Source organism: Etheostoma cragini, chromosome 13, assembly GCF_013103735.1.
Source record: "Etheostoma cragini isolate CJK2018 chromosome 13, CSU_Ecrag_1.0, whole genome shotgun sequence".
Classification (NCBI taxonomy): domain Eukaryota; kingdom Metazoa; phylum Chordata; class Actinopteri; order Perciformes; family Percidae; genus Etheostoma; species Etheostoma cragini.
The window spans coordinates 12,303,948-12,322,940 of NC_048419.1; the positions used below are offsets into that span (position 1 = coordinate 12,303,948).

The window sequence follows — 18,993 nt, forward strand, 5'->3', positions numbered from 1 at the left end:
CCCTGGTGTATATATAGAGAACTACGGCTGTTTTTCTTCTTTATCCATCTTTATCTCATTTGCAGCGAACTAAAGCTGGTACAGCCTCAAATCTGTTTGGTACCACTATACAATAGGTGTACTCATAAGGGTTGTGGATAATTACAAGTTTTAAATTATTAATGGTTTTTGGATCAACAGTTATCAGTTATAATGCATTTAACAAATCTCTGAGTTGCTAGGACATGAAGCATCAATTCCCTTTAATTACTGTATCCTTATTTCCTAAATTATAACTTTATTTAGTTAATGAACCCTCCCACTGACAGTTTGGCCTCCTCCTTGTGTTTTCATTTATGATAAAGGCCTATATTTATCTCAGGTGAGTGCACTCAGGGTGTAACTGTATTAATTACAGTGTCTATTTAGAGCTCCAACAATGGAGAAAATAATTGTGTGTGTGTGTGTTTTTGTGTGTGTGTGTGTGTGTGTGTGTGTGTGCATGTGTGTTTGATTGTTTGTTAATGAGCACAGTAGACAGACAAGCCCTTTTCCAGTTTGAAAAGGACGTGCATAACATGACAGACAAATAATGCTGGTAATGTGCGTGACTGACTGAACAGTAATTGTCTCAATACCAGCCCTCTGTAAGATTATATTGTTACCCTGGAAACACTTGTTTGTCAGTAAGAACACTCACACAGTTAGGACACACCTCAAGGCGCACCTTCACTGTCAAACAAAAATAGACTAAGACAAATCTATTTCCTCTAAAAACCTTGAAAGACATTTGTTTTGAACATCATTTTGGATGATTGCACAGCACTGTTGGCCTTTTCTGATGTGGTGTAAAATAAAAAAAATCTGTTCAGGAGGTGGACAATTGTGGAGCGAGATTAAGGTAAAGTGAATGCAGGCAGCCAACCATTTCAGGTTGAGGTTTCAGGGGCGTGCCACATGTGTCAGCGATTGATCTTGAATGAGAAAGTCATACTGAGCTCACACAGCAGCCTGCCAACTACTAATTTCTGTGGGGTAAGAGAAGTAAAGGCACATCTAATGTTTGTGGTTTGGCTTTTTTGTCCAGATTGGAGTTTGCCGACAGGGAGTTATGTTCCATGAAAATGATGAAAAAGTAAAGAAATCTACCAGCGTTTGTTCTGATGGATCTTCGTGTCAGTTCTTGTTCGCTAACTCTGCCAGGTAAAGTGGTAGTGGTTGTAGTGGTGGTGGTTGTGTGTTATCTTCTTTGGGATCACAGATGGATCTGGTTTGAATCTGGATTATTTACCAAACTTGTCTATTCACAGATATATTTAAATCCATTCCTTCTTTAATCCTTTATTTAAACCCCTAACCTAATCACTTTTATGTATCTTTTTGTGGTCACTCATGCAGTATTGCAATACCTATGCCTTATTTATACTGATATGTATCTCATAATATTACATGTATTACATGCTTTCCCATTTTATTTGTGGTATTTTTTAAATACATGGCATGGTATTAGCATAGCTTCAGAACACATGTTCCCCTCTGAAAAGCTTTGGCCCTAGCAAACAGTCACCATTTGTTCATGGAAACCAACATGTTTGTCTGCACAATGCAATACTACTCTATAGACTACTGTTTGCAATTTCTCTAAGCTGTGATGAAGGTAATGTGTTTGCTCCATTGTATTGTACTATGCTGATTATACTCAAAGGTGTGCCTACACAGGAATGCATTCAAGTGTTTGACATCATTCATCTCTTCAGAACATTGTGTGAAGTATGGTTAATTGATTGAATTAACAAAGAGAAAACCTTTTACAGGAAAAAGGCCTGAAGCGTCTATTGGCATGGGTGTGATGGGGCTAGGTGCTTGTGATTAGTCTTAGAAGTCTTTTGTATGACTCACTGCAGTTCAACAATAGGCATCAAAATAGCTAAATGTTGCCATAATTAAGCTAAAAACTGACATATTCCTTTCATATAAACATTTGAAAAGTGTTTAAATTGTATTATTGTCATATTACAGAATGAAGAAACCAGGCTCACATCTACACTGGTTGGACATACTTCTGCTGTTCGCCCTATTTGCAGGTATGGTATGACATCAGCAATGACAGTTTGATGTTTTTGTTGTCTGGTGTCTTTGTGCTAACAACTCTGCAACCCTAGTTATGTACTGCAATGTCTAACATGTCTGACATACCTGTCATTCAGTTCACACATACACAATATTTCCCTCCTAAGTTATCCATAACCAGTTATTCTTCTGATGGCTGTCTGTTTCCTAACTACACAAAACAAAAGTTACGAATGTAACTACGGTTCTACGAATCTTAGAAGACCGGCAGAGTTCTTGATCACTTGGAATCTTAAAAGATTCTGTGGGAATGAGCTCGGGGGGACAAAATGTTGCTCAGAATAACAGATTCAGGTGGTAGTGTCCACACAAACCTTAAAGGCCCACACTAGGCACAATAGACTTGACTCGACACTTGGACCTCCGGAAGGGGGGGTCAAAACGTGTCAGGTGGATAGGCTGATTTAGGCATGAGCGTGCCAGCACATTAGGGAGGAATGCCGTATTAAGTCACAAAGTGACACCGGAGCCATCCAAATACCACTTCAAACAGGAATAACTCACGGCATGTAGCCCGCCAACGCGCTCCACGGAATTAATGGCAAGGAGACGCAGCCTAGGCTGACAACAACCTCAGCTCTGCCTGTGCCAATGGTTCATAGGGAGGCGAGTACATGGCGTCTAACACCAGGGGCAGGACCCCGGCAGGAGCCCTTGGGGCGCGTGAGGGATGCAACCCCAGAACCACATTCAAGCAGGGGAATACGACCGGTGGCTCCCAACAGGGATATTGTCAACGGCAACTTGCTGCAACAAAATGGCAGCCTCATAGACTTGTAGGATAGAAGGAGACCATCCACTTTTCAGGGGGGTCTGCAGGAACCCTGGTGGTTTGTGTGACAGACTGTCAAGATGTAGTCTGACCTGTCAAGCATGTACAATCCCCTCAAGTAAGGCAGGAAATGCCGCAGAGCCAGGTCCACAGCTCGTAGCTCCAGCACATGGATGAGCTAATGAGAACACCACAGGCCCTAAACTGTACTGTTTAGCCGCACTACATCTCACCTTGAAAGGCAGGCATCTGTCATGACAACCCGTTGAAAAGGGAACAGAGCCCACGGGCACCCCTTCCGACAGATGCAAACTCTCGCCGTCGAGACGGAGCCATCAGGCACTGCAGCAACTCCTTCCTCCTCTAATGCCTGTGCCACTTTGTAACCAAGTGGAAACCATTCAGCCATCTCTGCAGGGGGCGCAGTGACAGTAAGCCCAAGAGAATGACAGCTTAGGCAGCTGTCATCTTGCCCACCAAAGAAAAAGGCATAGACAAGAGCGGGAAGACCACAGAAAACCAGACTATCACAATAAAACAGAACATGTACAAGACAAGACTGAAAATAACACATTCACAAGGACAAGATAATAAAAAACCAAAAACAGAAGAACAGTCAACAGCATGTTATAGTTTCTGAGCCCTCTATGTGAAGGTTATGCTTTTCACTTCAGTTTTTTTACAGAAATGTGTGTTTCCATCACTTCCTGCCTTTGTGTGTTCCCACCTGTGTGATTGAGTGCACCACCCTGATTAGTTCCAAAGTTGTCTAATCACCCACCTTTCTTTGTGCATTTCATTGTTATAACCTGTGTCAAAGCAGTTTTTTTCCTTGTTGTTTTCCCATTTCCTATTGCTTATTGCTCCGTTTTTCCTTTTCCTGATTTTGTAAGCTTCACTTGATTGAATCATTGAAAACTGCGTGCTGCTTCCTCATCAACCTATTGTGCGAGAAATACAAAATCCAGGAGCAGCGGTACATCCTGCTGGCAGGGGACAGGATAGAAAAGAACACTAAGCAATAGTTCTAACACAAGAAAAAAACTGCTTCAATACTAAGAACGATAATGAACTGACAAAAGACAAAGGGAGGAGAGGACAATGACTAAATACACAAGGAAAGGAATGTGATTAGACACAGGTGGAACTAATCACACAGATGGAAAACACACAAGGGCAGGAAGTGAAGTTGACTGGAAGTAGAAACATTGGTCAGTATGCATGAGGTGTCTGTAAAGCAGTACACAAATAACTGAAAAACTGGAAAAGTGAAACATAACCTTACCACAGAGAACTGGAACATGATGGGTGGGATTGAAATACAAGAATGTCCACACTGCTGTCCAGAGTCTACCATGCAGTATTACAGTGAGTCACAATAATCACTGCCGTCAGTGATTCATCACATCCAAAACTAATTATTCTTTGTTTCCCGCCAACAGGTCAGGCTTCCTGTAATGGGACCTCTGCTGCTCCTTCCACTCTTTCCATCACTACAACAAATGCACAGACTTCAGGTACACTTGCAACAGCCAACTGAATCATCATAGTCACTGACAGTGTCAGTAATAATCAGAAATGTAACTGTCCATCACAACTTTTTATTTTATCCCCACACTGCTGCTCTTACCCATCTGTTATGTACCCCAGTTACACGTAGGCCTACATAGTTATTTTGAAAAACTGAGACTTTTCCCTTCATTTGTGCCCTTTGTTCATACGCAAACAGAGAATTCACCTTTGAAAACGATTATTTCTAAAAACTCTGGCCAGAGTGGAGATTTTGGAAAACTTTGTTTGCACGTTTGCATGTACGTAAACTATGAAAAACGAAGGTTTACGCAGCCAAAATTACAGTACGCGGCCGAACTTGCACCTGCACCAAAGTGCGACCTGTGTTTACATTTTCACTTGTCTATATTTGGGATTCTGATTGGCTAAAATATAAAGAACATACAGCCTAAAATGGAAGTATTGAAAATGAAAATATAACTCTGTTGTACCAAAGTAAAGTAGCCTATGAATACATGTATATTTTATTTTGCATAACTGGAATCATCCCAATCACAGTCATATCAGCCTCCGACAAATCACAATGTCCTTCCCACACTACTCCTGCTCCTTTGAATTAGTACTTATGTGTACATTTTCAACATAAGTGATGGGTCCTCATTGAATCTAAAAGAAGCTATTAGCTGAGGCTAACATGAGGCTTAAAAAAATGTAGTTCTACTTTAAAGATCCGTTTACTAATTTTGGAGAAAACAAATTAGCCTGTGAAACTAACTATAATTGAGAATGTCCTCTCCTGGTAAACGCCCCAATAAATTGTTTGTTCAAGCAACAATTACAACTCATGTTAATGCTTACAGTGATAACAACCTCTAATGGCCATAACAATTATGATGGGAGCAATGCAGGAAGTAAGGTGACAAAGACTGAACACGGAACCATGTCATGTTCTGCGTCACGTGTGTGACCAGATCTTAAGTAATGTAACAGATTTAAAAAAGGCCCCCAGCCTCAGCATTGAAGCCAATTTTCTCAAGTGGCCATTTGAAGTATTACAACTAAAAATACCCTTGTGGTTAAACAAAAATTTTCCCCACAGGCCAAACAAGGTCGGTTATGACTCTTTTTTTTCTGGATCAACTTTAACAATGGACCTTTTATATTTGAAAAACGTCCCTCTTGCCAAGAAAGGTGATTTCAAAACCTTTGATGTCATCACAATGTAAAGTCTATAGGCCAAGCAGGAACTTGCGGGCAGGGCCAGCTGGCAAAATCTAGTGCACATATTCAATGGGCCGCATACCACAGAAGTAAAACTGGAAGCTTAGAACCTTTTTTGGCATAGGTGCCAGGCAAGGAACTCCATTGAACCGAATAGACACCGTTCTGGATCCGGTATCCATTTAGTATAATACATCGATAATTTTAACCCAAACCTTGATCTTTTTCTAAACTAAGGTAGCTATTTGGCCTATGGGTCTGTGGGCCGCTAGTGGAGCTAATTTATGAAATGCTCCTGTGGGTCATATTAGATAGTAAGAATAAACAACCTTTATCGTTGAATGATTTGGAGGATTTGTTGGTAGGGGTAAAAACTGTTACAGCATAGTATTGCGATATTTTCCTTGGCAATAGTGTATCAATACTCAGACTAGTATTGATCTTTTATTATATAAAAAGCACATGGAAATTTTACTTTTTTGTAATAGCAAAACACAATCAATTGCTTTTTTTGAACAAAACTGAAGTGAGATGAACAACAGAGAAATTTATATTTTTAGACGGACCAGATTCTGATAAAGTTTTCCTTTCGGGACATAATTTGAAGTTGGAACATTATAAATTGCAATATATCGCACAATATCACAATAATATTTTATTTTGACATAAGTATCGTGGCATTATCATATTGTGGGGCCTTTGGTGATTCCAACCCCTACTCTGTGGTTCTGTGGTAAGGATAATACCATCTGTATCATCTCAGGATATCTCAATCTCTACTGCAGTGATTTTGACCATTTTCAAAAAATCTGTCTCATCATCGTTTTGTCTTTCTTCCTTACATCAGTGCACTTCTTAGTTAAGGTCACCGTGGATTTCAGTGGACAACAGAATGAATCACAAATCACTGCCTGGGTATGTAGGGAAACTATTCATGGACTAGTTGCCAATTAAAATACTGTGTGATGTTGTTATCCTGTGAATAAATATGAGTCTCATGTTCATTTTCTCAGCTGAATCAGGTGTTCCAAAACAATTTGCAGAGCTGTCTGTTAAGTCCCACACCTACCTCTCCACAAACTACCTCTTCAAGCACTTCAAATGAGACGACACTTGTGATGACAGCAACAACAACGTTACAGAGCAACAACACAACTACAGCTGCAGCAACGACATTACAGAGCAACAACACAACTACAGCTGCAGCAACTCCAACATCAGAGAGCAACAACACAACTACAGCTTTAGCAACGACATTACAGAGCAACAACTCAACTACAGCTGCAGCAACCCCAACATCAGGGAGCAATAACACAACTACAGCTGCAGCAACACCAACATCCGAGAGCAACAACACAACTACAGCTTCAGCAACCCCAACGTCAGAGGGCAACAACACAACTACAGCTGCAGCAAACCCAACATCAGAGAGCAACAACACAACTGCAGTTTCAGCAACCACAACGTTAGAGAGCAACAACACAACTACAGCTGCAGCAACCCCAACATCAGAGAGCAACAACACAACTGCAGTTTCAGCAACCACAACGTTAGAGAGCAACAACACAACTAGAGTTTCAGCAACCCCAACGTCAGAGGGCAACAACACAACTACAGCTTCAGCAACCCCAACATCACAGAGCAATAACCCAACTACAGCTTCAGCAACCCCAAGGTCAGAGGGCAACAACCCAACTAAAGTTGCAGCAACCCCTACATCACAGGGCAACAACCCAACTACAGCTTCAGCAAACCCAACATCACAGAGGAATAACCCAACTACAGTTTCAGCAACCCCAATGTCAGAGGGCAATAACCCAACTGCAGCTTCAGCTAACCCAATATCACAGAGCAATAACCCAACTGCAGCTTCGACAACCCCAACGTCAGAGGGCAACAACCCAACTAAAGTTGCAGCAACCCCTACGTCACAGGGCAACAACCCAACTACATTTTCAGCAAACCCAACATCACAGACCAATAACCCAACTATAGCTTCAGCAACCCCAACGTCAGAGGGCAACAACCCAACTACAGCTTCAGCTAACCCAATATCACAGGGCAATAACCCAACCGCAGCTTCAGCAACCCCAACATCAGAGGGCAACAACCCAACTAAAGTTGCAGCAACCCCTACGTCACAGGGCAACAACCCAACTACATTTTCAGCAAACCCAACATCACAGAGCAATAACCCAACTGCAGCTTCAGCAACCCCAACGTCAGAGAGCAACAAACCTGCAGCTGAGACAAACCCAAAGCCAGAGAACAACAACAAACCTGCAGTTGCAGCAACCCCAAAGCCAGAGAACAACAACAAACCTACAACTGCAGCAACCCCAGTGTTACAGAGCATAGGAAAGAGGATAGCTCGTAACAGTGTGAGAGAAACAAGGTATGAATGCAACAATTTCTTATTAAATGAACGAAAGAATGACGCACCATTTTCAAAGTAAAGAACCAGCAGGATTTTACCAGAGAAAGTCTCATTATTTAGTACAGAAATGTTCATTTTTGTGGAAAGGAAGAATAATTCTAAGAATAAAAGAAGAATTATTGAATAAAACGTAAACTACAAATTGCATTGTTACAGTGGTGGATTTTAGTGATGGTTTCCCAAAAGTCCATACTTTGATAAAATAAACCTTCTGTTGATCCCCAGATTCCCACAATTGAACCTGTAGCAACACTGTCCCTGGGTGTACTGTAAATTAAGCAATAACATGAATTTAACTTTGAAATTTGAGAACATGATATTTCGTCTTTGTTTTTCATTAGTCTTGTCTAAATGTATATTTCAGTGCGATCAGAAATGACATATCAACTGGCCTATTTCAAGTAAGTTACCATTTGAATATTTCTGTGGGTCGCAGTGTGTGAATATAAGGACTATGTGACTTAAGACTGATTTTTTATGTTTTAGGAAATTAACGTTTCATGCACCCCAACGACTGGAACAAGGTAAGTGAAATCAACTATTTTAAAATGACTTGAACAATAATTTATTTGTTGTTAACACCGACCTTATACTTCAGAAACACCAACTGTTCTGTGATGCTACAGCTGAAGCAGAGCGTCCCATCATGTTGTATCCTGAGGACGCTCTGTGCGGCCAGTAAAACATCTTCTGACATTCGTGTGGTGGGAAAAACAGCAGATTTACAGAGTGAGTGTTTCATAATCTGAAATTCTAATTCATAATTACCTACTTAATAAATTCCCATAATGCAATCAACCTTTGTGTCATTAAACAGATCCACTACAAAATCAGTGCAATAACACTAGGCCAGAGGAGAACAGTTGCATTTATACTGGTCAAGCCGGTGCATCATGGTAAGATGTATGGTGTTCACGTTTTTTTTTTATTTGTAACCACCCAACAAATTTATTAAAAGAACTTTAAAAACAATTAAACACAGTGACATTACTTTATATTTTGAAAAGCAATGTTTTCTAAAGCAACATTTATGAATTGATCTTTAGGGTATGGTCGTGTATTGCATAATTGTCTTTGCATTTGTGTAACATTTTATGACGTTGTTGGATGCTACACACTAATTTTTGTTTATCAATTCAAAATCTTTCAACAGTGACAAGTCGGAGAGTGCGTATGTTCAACGCAACTCAACTTACTGTGGTGCAGGTGAGTTCTGAACATTTTCCTCAAACGTCTTCAAAGTTTCAAAACACTGAATGTAAAGGAAGTATTCAACCCCTTGTCAATGATTGTAGATTAACCCACAATATCAAAGTAGACATCGAGACATTATTAAGCAGACGCAACATGAAGTCCAAGCAAGTCACACATAGTAGTAATAGTAACAAGCTAGTCCTGCAAACACAACCTACGACATGCTTTGACTTTGTTTCAGACAAGGAGAACAACAACTGCAACTGCTCTGCTTATTGCAGTAGACCTGGTGAGTGTGTTAGCACCTAACAAAACCACCAGATTATTATCCTAAATAGAGATAGAGTGAAAGGTTTTTACAACTTAATATTGTTTCTTTGTTTTCAGATGCATACTATACTTTTCAAATTTCAATTCAAGATTCCAATATTAACGATTCATATATCTTATCTGTGGTAAGTGTACAGGCACAAATAGAACATGCATGCATGCATGTGTTTTAGTATCTGTCTTTAACTATCCATTTAGCATTACATGATTCATGTATTGAATATTTATACATATTCAATGTAGCATCAAGCTATAATTTCTTGGATCTTTACAGATCTCTAAGGTTAATCAACCAACAAATTGCCCTTCAAGTGGAGGGTGAGTTTTGCCATTTTTCAAGCATGTACAGGTTAAATTTCACGTGAATAAACACTTTTAAATCAAATTAAAAATGACATTTTAATGTTTCTTTGCAGTGTTTCATGTTCATTGCCCATCATTGCATCTGAATTCCAGGTAATCAGCCACCAAATTGTCATCTTTTATCATCATCAACAACAACAACAAGGGATTAATTCATTTTATTTTGGATTTGCTTAAAACAAAATCTATCTTTTTACTGTAGCTTATGATTTACTTGACTTAATGCTTATCCAAATGAAATGTGCGAGGAAATATCTTGTTTATGAGTAATTTCATTAAGAAAATTGTCCACAAAAAATTGTCACAAAAATGCATTATGTGCAACTTTATGACACTTGTCCACGTTTTGTGACACTGAGCAGTTTGTTCATGAAATACACTTGGTAGTTAATTGAAACTTTTTGCATTTCAAGCCCAAATAGCATTTGAAAAATGTGTTTGCTATGAGTACATATTCCATTCAAAGCGTATCAAACATATTTTAATGTGTTACTTTAATATAATCACTTGAGATAGTCAGACTAAAATGGAAATCTCTACTCAGGATGCCATTTTGGAATGTGGAATCACAGAAACAAAGTGAGTCTATCCTATTACTAGCTGCCCGAACATTTGTATGCACTTGTACATTGAACAGTGATTTAAATTTGTGCACTTGTGATTGTTTTAAATTCTAGTCTTCAAAGATGCGAAGTCATTTTACGCTTTGGCCACGAGGTTCCTATCTGTAACGTGTCAGCAGCTTTGATTCATGTGCTTCAATCTGAGAGAGGAATCCTTTACAATGGACTAGTGACCCGAGTAGGTGTGTATATCAACTAGGGAATCAAGTCAATTCAATATCAATTCATACAGTCAAGAAAGTAACTCCAGGTGTGTGCTTTAAAACTCCTGTTTTATGTTTTATTTTTCACACAGCAATTTGTGGAAATTCAGAAGTCAGCGACAATCCACTAAACTCTGAGTTTGTATGGCTTATGGTTCAAGTGAAGCCTGCTGCCTTTTGTACAACACGAATAGGTTTTGGCAACCAAACGTGGTTTGTATGATCTTATGCACTAACTTAACTAAATCCTTAGAGTTGTTTATATTGTAGTTGATCAACATTTAACACCCGATGTGAACATTCTACAAATACGTTTACCCAAGATATTAATTTGTTCTATTTCTTTATAGTCCAAAGGGATTAAATGCGGTGTTGCTAATGAAAGAGCAGTGTGTGGGGGTGTTTACTACACCCAGCCCAAATGTGACAACGGCACAACCAAACACCACCACGGTGTCTGCAAATGTGACTTCATCCCCGCTTAACACAACAGTTCAAGCCCCGAATGCCACCACCACTGCTGCTAATATCACGGCCTCAGGTTTGTTATCTGCTCAGCACAAGGTTCTGCTGCAACATTTACATCATAACAGCGTAATTACAATGTCCCCTTTAAATTGTATTGACTGCAGATGAAAGCCAAGCCAACGCACTGCTTGAGTTGACCAGAAATGTGTCTAGGTTGAATTCCAGCCAGGTGAATCAGCTGGTGTCTCAGCTGGAGAAACTTTTGTCAGGCCCGAGCGTCAGTCTGGCACTGGGGAACACTTCCGTTGCCATCGTCAGCAATCTCCTGGGTGCTTCTCCTGAGGTGCTGTCAGCCTCCTCCAACAGGTTACAGATTGCTTTATTTGACATTCTCTTACTGTTAAGAAATTAGATGGTATAACTCTGTGACTCTGGACCTTTTTGCACATTAAGCATTTATTTAGTAGCAGTTTTGTTGCAGGCTGTCCAACTTGGAGCCTATACATGTTCTCCACACCCTATTGCTACACAAACTGACATATATATAAAGGGGATATTCCATCAGTTTCTTTGTGATTCTAAAAGTATCTAATTTCAAAATGTTGTGATATTGGACTTTTTTTGCACACTAATGACCTACATGTTGCGATGAAAAAGGCAGCACTGGCGGGACTACTTTTAATGTAATTACCCCGTTAGGTAATTATTCAGCTTTTTTTTTTACAGTATCACATTGCTTCCTCGTAGCCCAGTAGAAACTGTTTCTGTGCCCTAGGGCTTGGGATCCTCTGGTGTTGCTGAATTGCCTCAAATTATTCATATTTTGCAAAATACCAATTAATTTCCTCTTCCATCAGGATTATAGGAATTGTTGATACAGTGGGGTTAAAGCTGGTCCTTAACGGACGGACTAATACCCTATTGTCCCCGGATGTGTCTCTGTCTGTGAAACCAGTAGATGGCAGCAACTTTAAGGAAACAATTTTCTCAATCTTGAACCCCACCGATGTACAGGTACGGCAAGTCAGTTTATTACATCTGTATACAGGATTGTATACATTAAAACATTAGTAATGCTGTTTGAAATGAGCCTGTAGGGTAGGCCTACTATTTTACAGCATATGTTGGTAATTTGAGTTCTTGAGTGACAGCCTTCAGAGAATTGAAATTAGTAAAATTAAATGTCCATTGGACATCAAATACTACATACTTAAAAGTGGTAAGAAGTACTTAACTTAAGTACAACTTAAGAGTACTTACTACTTCAATATTTCCATTTCATGCTACTTAAAACTTCCACTCCTCTACATTTTATGGGGAACTGCAGCACATTGTTAGATTAGATTAAATTAGTGATTTTTAACATTTGACCCATTACAAAAAAGCTGTGTCTTTGGGGCCCATGTTTCAGATGTCTTAAGTATTTATCTGTTTCATTAAAGAGTCATTTTCCATCTTAACTTTTTGCAATGGAAAATACCACAATATGTACACAGGCTTGTGTAACGGAATTCTTTTTTTTTTCTCCATCTCCCATCAATTGTTTTATCACCCCTCAAATGTATCTTGTGACCCTTTGGAGGTAGTCTTTATCAACCATGTTTCTTCCCAAGGCTAATTTGTAGAGGCACGGTCCAGCGCTCAGCGCCCTCCAAGACAGTTGTGATTGGTTTAAAGAAATGACAATAAACCAGACCAGAGCCTATCTCTGAGAATTGTGGACTAGCCAGACCTCCCTCCGCAGCCCTGTGGGGAGACAGCTCTGGTAATGCAAACAGAAACGCTGATGTATCACAGCATCAAAAGCACATGTGTAGTTTATGACATGAGTGATGGTTTTACAGCTACTTTCCAGTTCCGTGTACTAGTTCCAGGGCCCTGGCTTTTACAACTCAGCTAATGCAAGTAGTGATCTCTGACAGATTGATGTGGTGTTACAAGATGATCAAATCTATGCATCCTGCATCTTTCTGTTTGTGTCCCATGTGTGTTGCAGGTCAGTGGAGGTCCTAAGCTCAGAAGAAGTGTGAGAACAAATCCCTCCATCCCTCAGGGCTCCATCACGCTGCCCTCCTCTCTCACACAGAACCTGACTGCTGAGCAACAACGGCTGGCCTCCAGAGTCCAGTTCACTTTCTACCAGGAGAGCACAGTGTTCCAGGTCTATACATTCAACATCCCATTCAAAGCAAGAAAAAAAAAACAGAGCTGAGACGCTTGGATTTTAATTACAATACAGAAATACTTTAATCATCTTTTTTTTTAAATTATATCCCTAATTTAGTGTTCAACATTTTAAATGACATATTATAACATTGTGTTTGACAACTTGCGTTTCTTGTGTTGTCTCTAAATGGCCATGCAGGATAAATCTTTGGGAAAACGCAAACTTAATAGTGGCATCCTGGGAGCGACTGTGGCCAACCTGTCAATCACAAAACTGCAGGACAATGTTATAGTTCAACTGAGGAACACAGAGCCCATTCCCGTAAGTCAGTTTAAAAAAAACATTATTTTTTTAAGGAAAATAAGATGTGCTTGCTTGACTGTTTGAAGAGGGAAAGCAATACATCTATGTAAAATAGACTACAAATACACTTAACTATACAAATGTCTTCTTTCTACAAATGTGGTCAAACAAAGAAAGGACAAATGGGACATTTTCAAATGTTTGAGCAGATGACTAAATACAGATAGGCCACAAACATGCTTTAAGAAGCCATTCTCAACAAAGAAAAAAAATCATGATGTTCAATTGGAAATTGTAAACTGATCCAAGCTCTTGTGCCTTTTCCCAAACTACAGGCTAATTTCGTGGCTACGTGCGTTTTCTGGGACTTCATATTAAACGGTAAAATTTCAAACTAAGTCTATCAGAATTAAGTAAATACAAACATGGATGAAAACATGGTTTGTCTGTGTTTTCTACTGGTAGATGGATCAGGTGGTTGGAATTCAAAAGGCTGTTTTGTCAAAAACAGCACAGACAACGAGACAATTTGTGGCTGCAATCATTTGACCAGTTTTGCTATACTGCTGGTGAGAAAAGCATACTTTTACTAATCTTTATAAATGCATCTTTTTGTTTGGTGAAAATCTTTCCACTCGGCTGTAACTTCTTTTTTTTCTTTTTCTTACAGGACCTTTCCAAAGAGCCTGTAACAAGTCGTCTACAGAACACCATTCTTACCTTCATCACATATATTGGCTGTGGACTCTCTGCCATCTTCCTGTCTATCACCCTCCTCACCTACTTGGCCTTTGAGTGAGTATTGAGAGCAATAAGATCATTTACACCCATCCAACATTTTGTAATCACCATTCCAGTAGCGTGCACTGTGGATTTTAAATTCCAGTCTCATGGCAGATCATCTAGTGATTTAATGTTGAACATTTTTTCCCGAGCGACTGTATACAGACAAAGCCCTATTTACTGTAGACATATTGTTAATTGAAAGAAGTCCACTGAGATGTTTTGTGTTGGAACTCTGCAGGAAGTTGCAGAAGGACATTCCATCCAAAATCCTTATCCAGCTGTGCCTGGCTCTGCTGCTGCTGAACCTGGTCTTCCTGCTGGATTCATGGCTGGCTCTCTACCCAGACGCTGTGGGCCTCTGCATCTCCACTGCCTGGTTCCTTCACTACTTCCTGCTGGTTACCTTCACCTGGATGGGACTTGAGGCCGTCCACATGTACCTGGCCATCGTGAAAGTCTTCAATCGCTACATATCACATTACATGCTGAAGTTCTCACTGGTTGGCTGGGGTGTCCCGATGATTGTGGTCATTATTGTCATAGCGATTAACAAGAATAACTACGGTCTTGTCTCCTATGGAAGGTTTTCTGATGGCTCTAGTGATGAATTGTGAGTCTTCTGACAGATGCCTTCACAGTAACATGCACATTATTCTACACAAACTAAAAGACATTATGCAAATAAACATGAAAAAAACCTGCACAAAAAACATAAAACTAACCCTTTGATTTTCTCCCCTCCCATTTCCTCCACCACAGTTGCTGGCTGAAAAATGACATTGCTTTCTATGTGGCAGTGGTGGCCTATTTCTGCATCATCTTTCTGTTTAACCTTGTCATGTTCGTTGTGGTGTTGGTCCAGCTGTGTCGGATTAAGAGACAGAACCCTCAACATTTGCAGCACCGCACCACGATGCAGGATTTGCGAAGCGTTGGGGGGATAACAGTCCTCCTGGGCCTCACTTGGGGCTTTGCTTTTTTTGCCTGGGGCCCTTTGAACCTGCCATTCATGTACCTCTTTACCATCTTTAACTCGTTGCAAGGTGAGTTGACTTATTTGGGTCTAGGTGTTCACGTGAGTAGTGGTTCCATTAAAACCTGTGTTAGGTCATTGTTTATCATGAGGGTAGCTTTACTGCATAATATGGACATTGTATCATATTACAACTGGGGTCTTTTATTTGTACACACAAAAAATCCCTGGGTAAAATAGGTTTCCGTCAATGTACACAATACCGGGTTAACATTACCCAGTAGGTCTACCCATGGATAGAAAATCCCCAAAGAACAGGGGTTGTTTTTTGAGTCTATATGTTGACACAGTTTGCTAGAGAGAGAATAATGTACTGCAGAGCGCAGATAGGTGTTGGCAATCAGGGAAGAGAAGAAATAAACAGTAAAGTGGTAGTAAATGTTCAAATACAGCAGCTTCTCAAGACCCTAGTAAAGTACCTGTGTCTGCTTCCCAAACACTGGGTAAATGAAGGGTCTTAACCCTTAAGTGAGCATCAACTTGAACCTTGGAGGAAAATAAAGTATCCCCTGTTCTTCTTGACCATGTTCTGAATGCTGAAGCAGAAAGGTTGTCTTGCTCTGTCTTTCAACATTTGAGGCTGTAGTTCATAATTATCACGGGATGCAACCTATGTCTGGACTTTAACAATAATTGCACAAAAACAATTAAGCTGAAATGTTTTTTTGTGTGATTAATGTTCTGTAGAACATCAACTTGTTGATAATAGCATGGTTATATAATCCAATTAGCTTGACTACTATATTCTACTTTACTACACTTTAAAAACAAGTGTTACTCAGCCAGCTACAGAAAATTGCATATTAAATATATTCAGCAATTCACATTATTAACAATTTCTGTACAAATTAAAACTACAATAAGACCCAAGTTGTAATGAGCCGGAATTATCCTTTTATAAGCTTTAATAAGGTCTCAGTGCCACTCACCTTTTACACAGAATGTGAAGAAAAGTTTGACAGTTATGTGTTGTTTTGCAGCTTTAGAAGAGCCATAAATTCCAACCCAGATTTAGTTGTAATTAAACTGTTTAGTAACATCACTATATGATAATTTTCAGTCAAAAATAGGACATCTCACAGACCCCCAAAGACAAATAGTCTGTTGCAAAACACCATCCCTAGCAGACTGTAAAATTTGTGAATAGATACATGTACGAATTTAATAAAGAGATGCTCTTTCTGTCTTGTAGGTTTCTTTATATTTGTGTTCTACTGTGCGGTGAAGGAAAATGTGAGGAAGCAGTGGAGGACCTACTTGTGCTGTGGCAAAATGAGACTAGCGGAGAACTCAGGTGAAAGATGTTCACTTTACATTTCCCAACTCTATCAGTCTGGTCAGAACGCTTTACACGTCTCACACTCATGCACTGCTCTACTTGGTTTCTGATTCTTTTGAATATGGACATCTGCTCCTTTAAAGAAAAGAAACAAGTGCATTAGATACATGATGGCAATTAATTACACATGAAATATTATGTAACACTTCAGCTTATAGCATGTGAAATTTCTTTTCACAGAATGGAGCCGCACTGCAACACAGAAGACTATGAAGAAGTCATCAGTGACCAAACAAAGATCTCATCACTCCTCAAGTTCTTCCCAATCCAACAATTTGTCCAGCTCCTCTTTCCTCGTCAATGACTCTTCAGAGCCGTTTAATGGCATCGGTAAAGAGTCTTTACTGGATTACAATTGTAAACGAGTAGCAGAACAAACCTGCATGTGGGTTGTTGCTAAGCTCTATATTTTATTTACTAACAATTTCAATATTAACTAGCCTAAAGTCGTAATTAAAGCTTTTAAACTTTTTGCTGTCATTTTATTTTCTTGCAAAATGTATACAGTATATAAAAAACTAAAGCTGAACATTTCAGATTTTCTACATGTAATTGAGTGGTCAATTTAACAATGCTATTGTAAAAATTGAATTAAAGCCATAGTGCTGTGTTACAGGTAACCCATCTGGAGACAGAGCAATCACAGCAGATGAAGACCGGTAGGGATGTGGTCCTCAACGAGAACAACAGGCAGCACAGAACCCAACAAGCGCCCTGATCCAAAAAAGACAGACTTTTTGATGCACCTTATTTTGAAATACTTCTGTATGTTGATAGAGTCATTTATGTACTGTACATCTGCATGTCATATACATCCATAACTTTCTTTTTACATATATAAGCACAAGGAACCAAAACAACCATTTTTGTTGTTGTACAGTTATCTTATCAATGTAATAGGTCATATTCCAATGGTATGTTGCATACAGTGATCTTGACCCATGAATAACAAGTCAATATGAGAACAGACCAACAGACTGGTCCAAGTTCAGTTTAACAACTTCAAAAACAATAGTTATTGCAGCTTTCAAACAGAAGGGACACCATGGTGCAGTAAAGTGGTCCAGAAAGTTTTAAACTCCCATATGCTGAAAATAAATCTTACAGCTACATTTCTAATTATAGATTTAAGCGTTGTGTTTTCTTAGCTGCCAAAGCCCTTTTGATGAAAGTACTTCTAAATGTCAGAAGGAATTACATCCACATTCAGTTGAACTAATTAGAGCAACAAACTAGATCATTAACACAACTGTACAAACCTTTATCATTGGCTGTTTCTGCATGGTATTCCTGTTCACTGTTCATATTGACATGCTTTCCTTAAAATATTCCAAGGGTGTCCTTAATTATTATTCATCAATTCTTTTGGATGAAAACAAAACAACATTTCCCCCCAAAAACACTTTATTGAAGAGATCAAAGAAGGTATCTCAAGTGTGACCGAACAGCATTTGGTTAAATTATATTGAATAAATAAATGTAACCGAGTCCCACAGGGTTGATCATGAATAAACGTGCTGTGTCCTGTATATGCAAGCTACATTCACTGTCCTTTACATGCACCTCATATAGTCTTAAAAAAACTTAAAATATATCAGGAGAAACCAAAAGGTGCTAATAAAACATGACATAAAAATAGCACAAGCACAAAAAGGTGGCAAAGTGGTGGAATCGTTTCCCTTTTAAAACATATTTGGACTTAAACACTTCAGTCTCACTGGGCATGGTCACATTGCATTGATACAATCCGAAATAATCAAATCACATTTGAGAGGCAGTAACAAAAACAGCGTAAAAGCAACTCAGTTCAGCTATGTTGAGGCTATATATTGGCCTATCACACGACATGAGCTCATTACTCAAAAGGAAAGAACTTAAAAAACCTAAAGAACACACACGTGTTGAGGATGTAAGATTGGTTACACCACATTATCAGTGTGTCTAATCACCGTTTAAACATTGAACAGTTCCTTCAGAGTACATGCAAATGGACACTCCAAATTAAGAAACACAAATGAAATACAACAAATACGTTGTAGCAAACAATGGTAAAACAACTAAAACAAGGAGGATAAGATTAGGGTAGAATGGGGTTATTAAAGAGGGGATAAAACCGCCATTGTACCCCTAAAA

General features: G+C 39.2%; 1 protein-coding gene across 1 annotated transcript; it reads left to right on the forward strand.

The window, feature by feature from the left end:
- The first annotated feature begins 807 nt into the window (after nt 1-807).
- LOC117955449 (pneumococcal serine-rich repeat protein) lies at nt 808-18,850 on the forward strand. Its single transcript, XM_034889970.1, is given in 31 exon segments — nt 808-1,182; nt 1,999-2,063; nt 4,324-4,398; nt 6,462-6,529; nt 6,628-8,009; nt 8,416-8,452; nt 8,538-8,575; nt 8,650-8,780; nt 8,869-8,947; nt 9,205-9,257; nt 9,487-9,534; nt 9,633-9,700; nt 9,850-9,893; nt 9,992-10,031; nt 10,483-10,517; nt 10,616-10,743; nt 10,857-10,977; nt 11,115-11,305; nt 11,397-11,598; nt 12,090-12,246; nt 13,229-13,393; nt 13,598-13,720; nt 14,038-14,083; nt 14,168-14,271; nt 14,373-14,497; nt 14,727-15,098; nt 15,248-15,531; nt 16,714-16,815; nt 17,041-17,190; nt 17,477-17,516; nt 17,518-18,850. Coding segments are annotated over 31 exon segments (4,626 nt in total). The 5' UTR covers nt 808-1,090; the 3' UTR covers nt 17,579-18,850.
- The last annotated feature ends 143 nt before the right edge of the window (nt 18,851-18,993 follow it).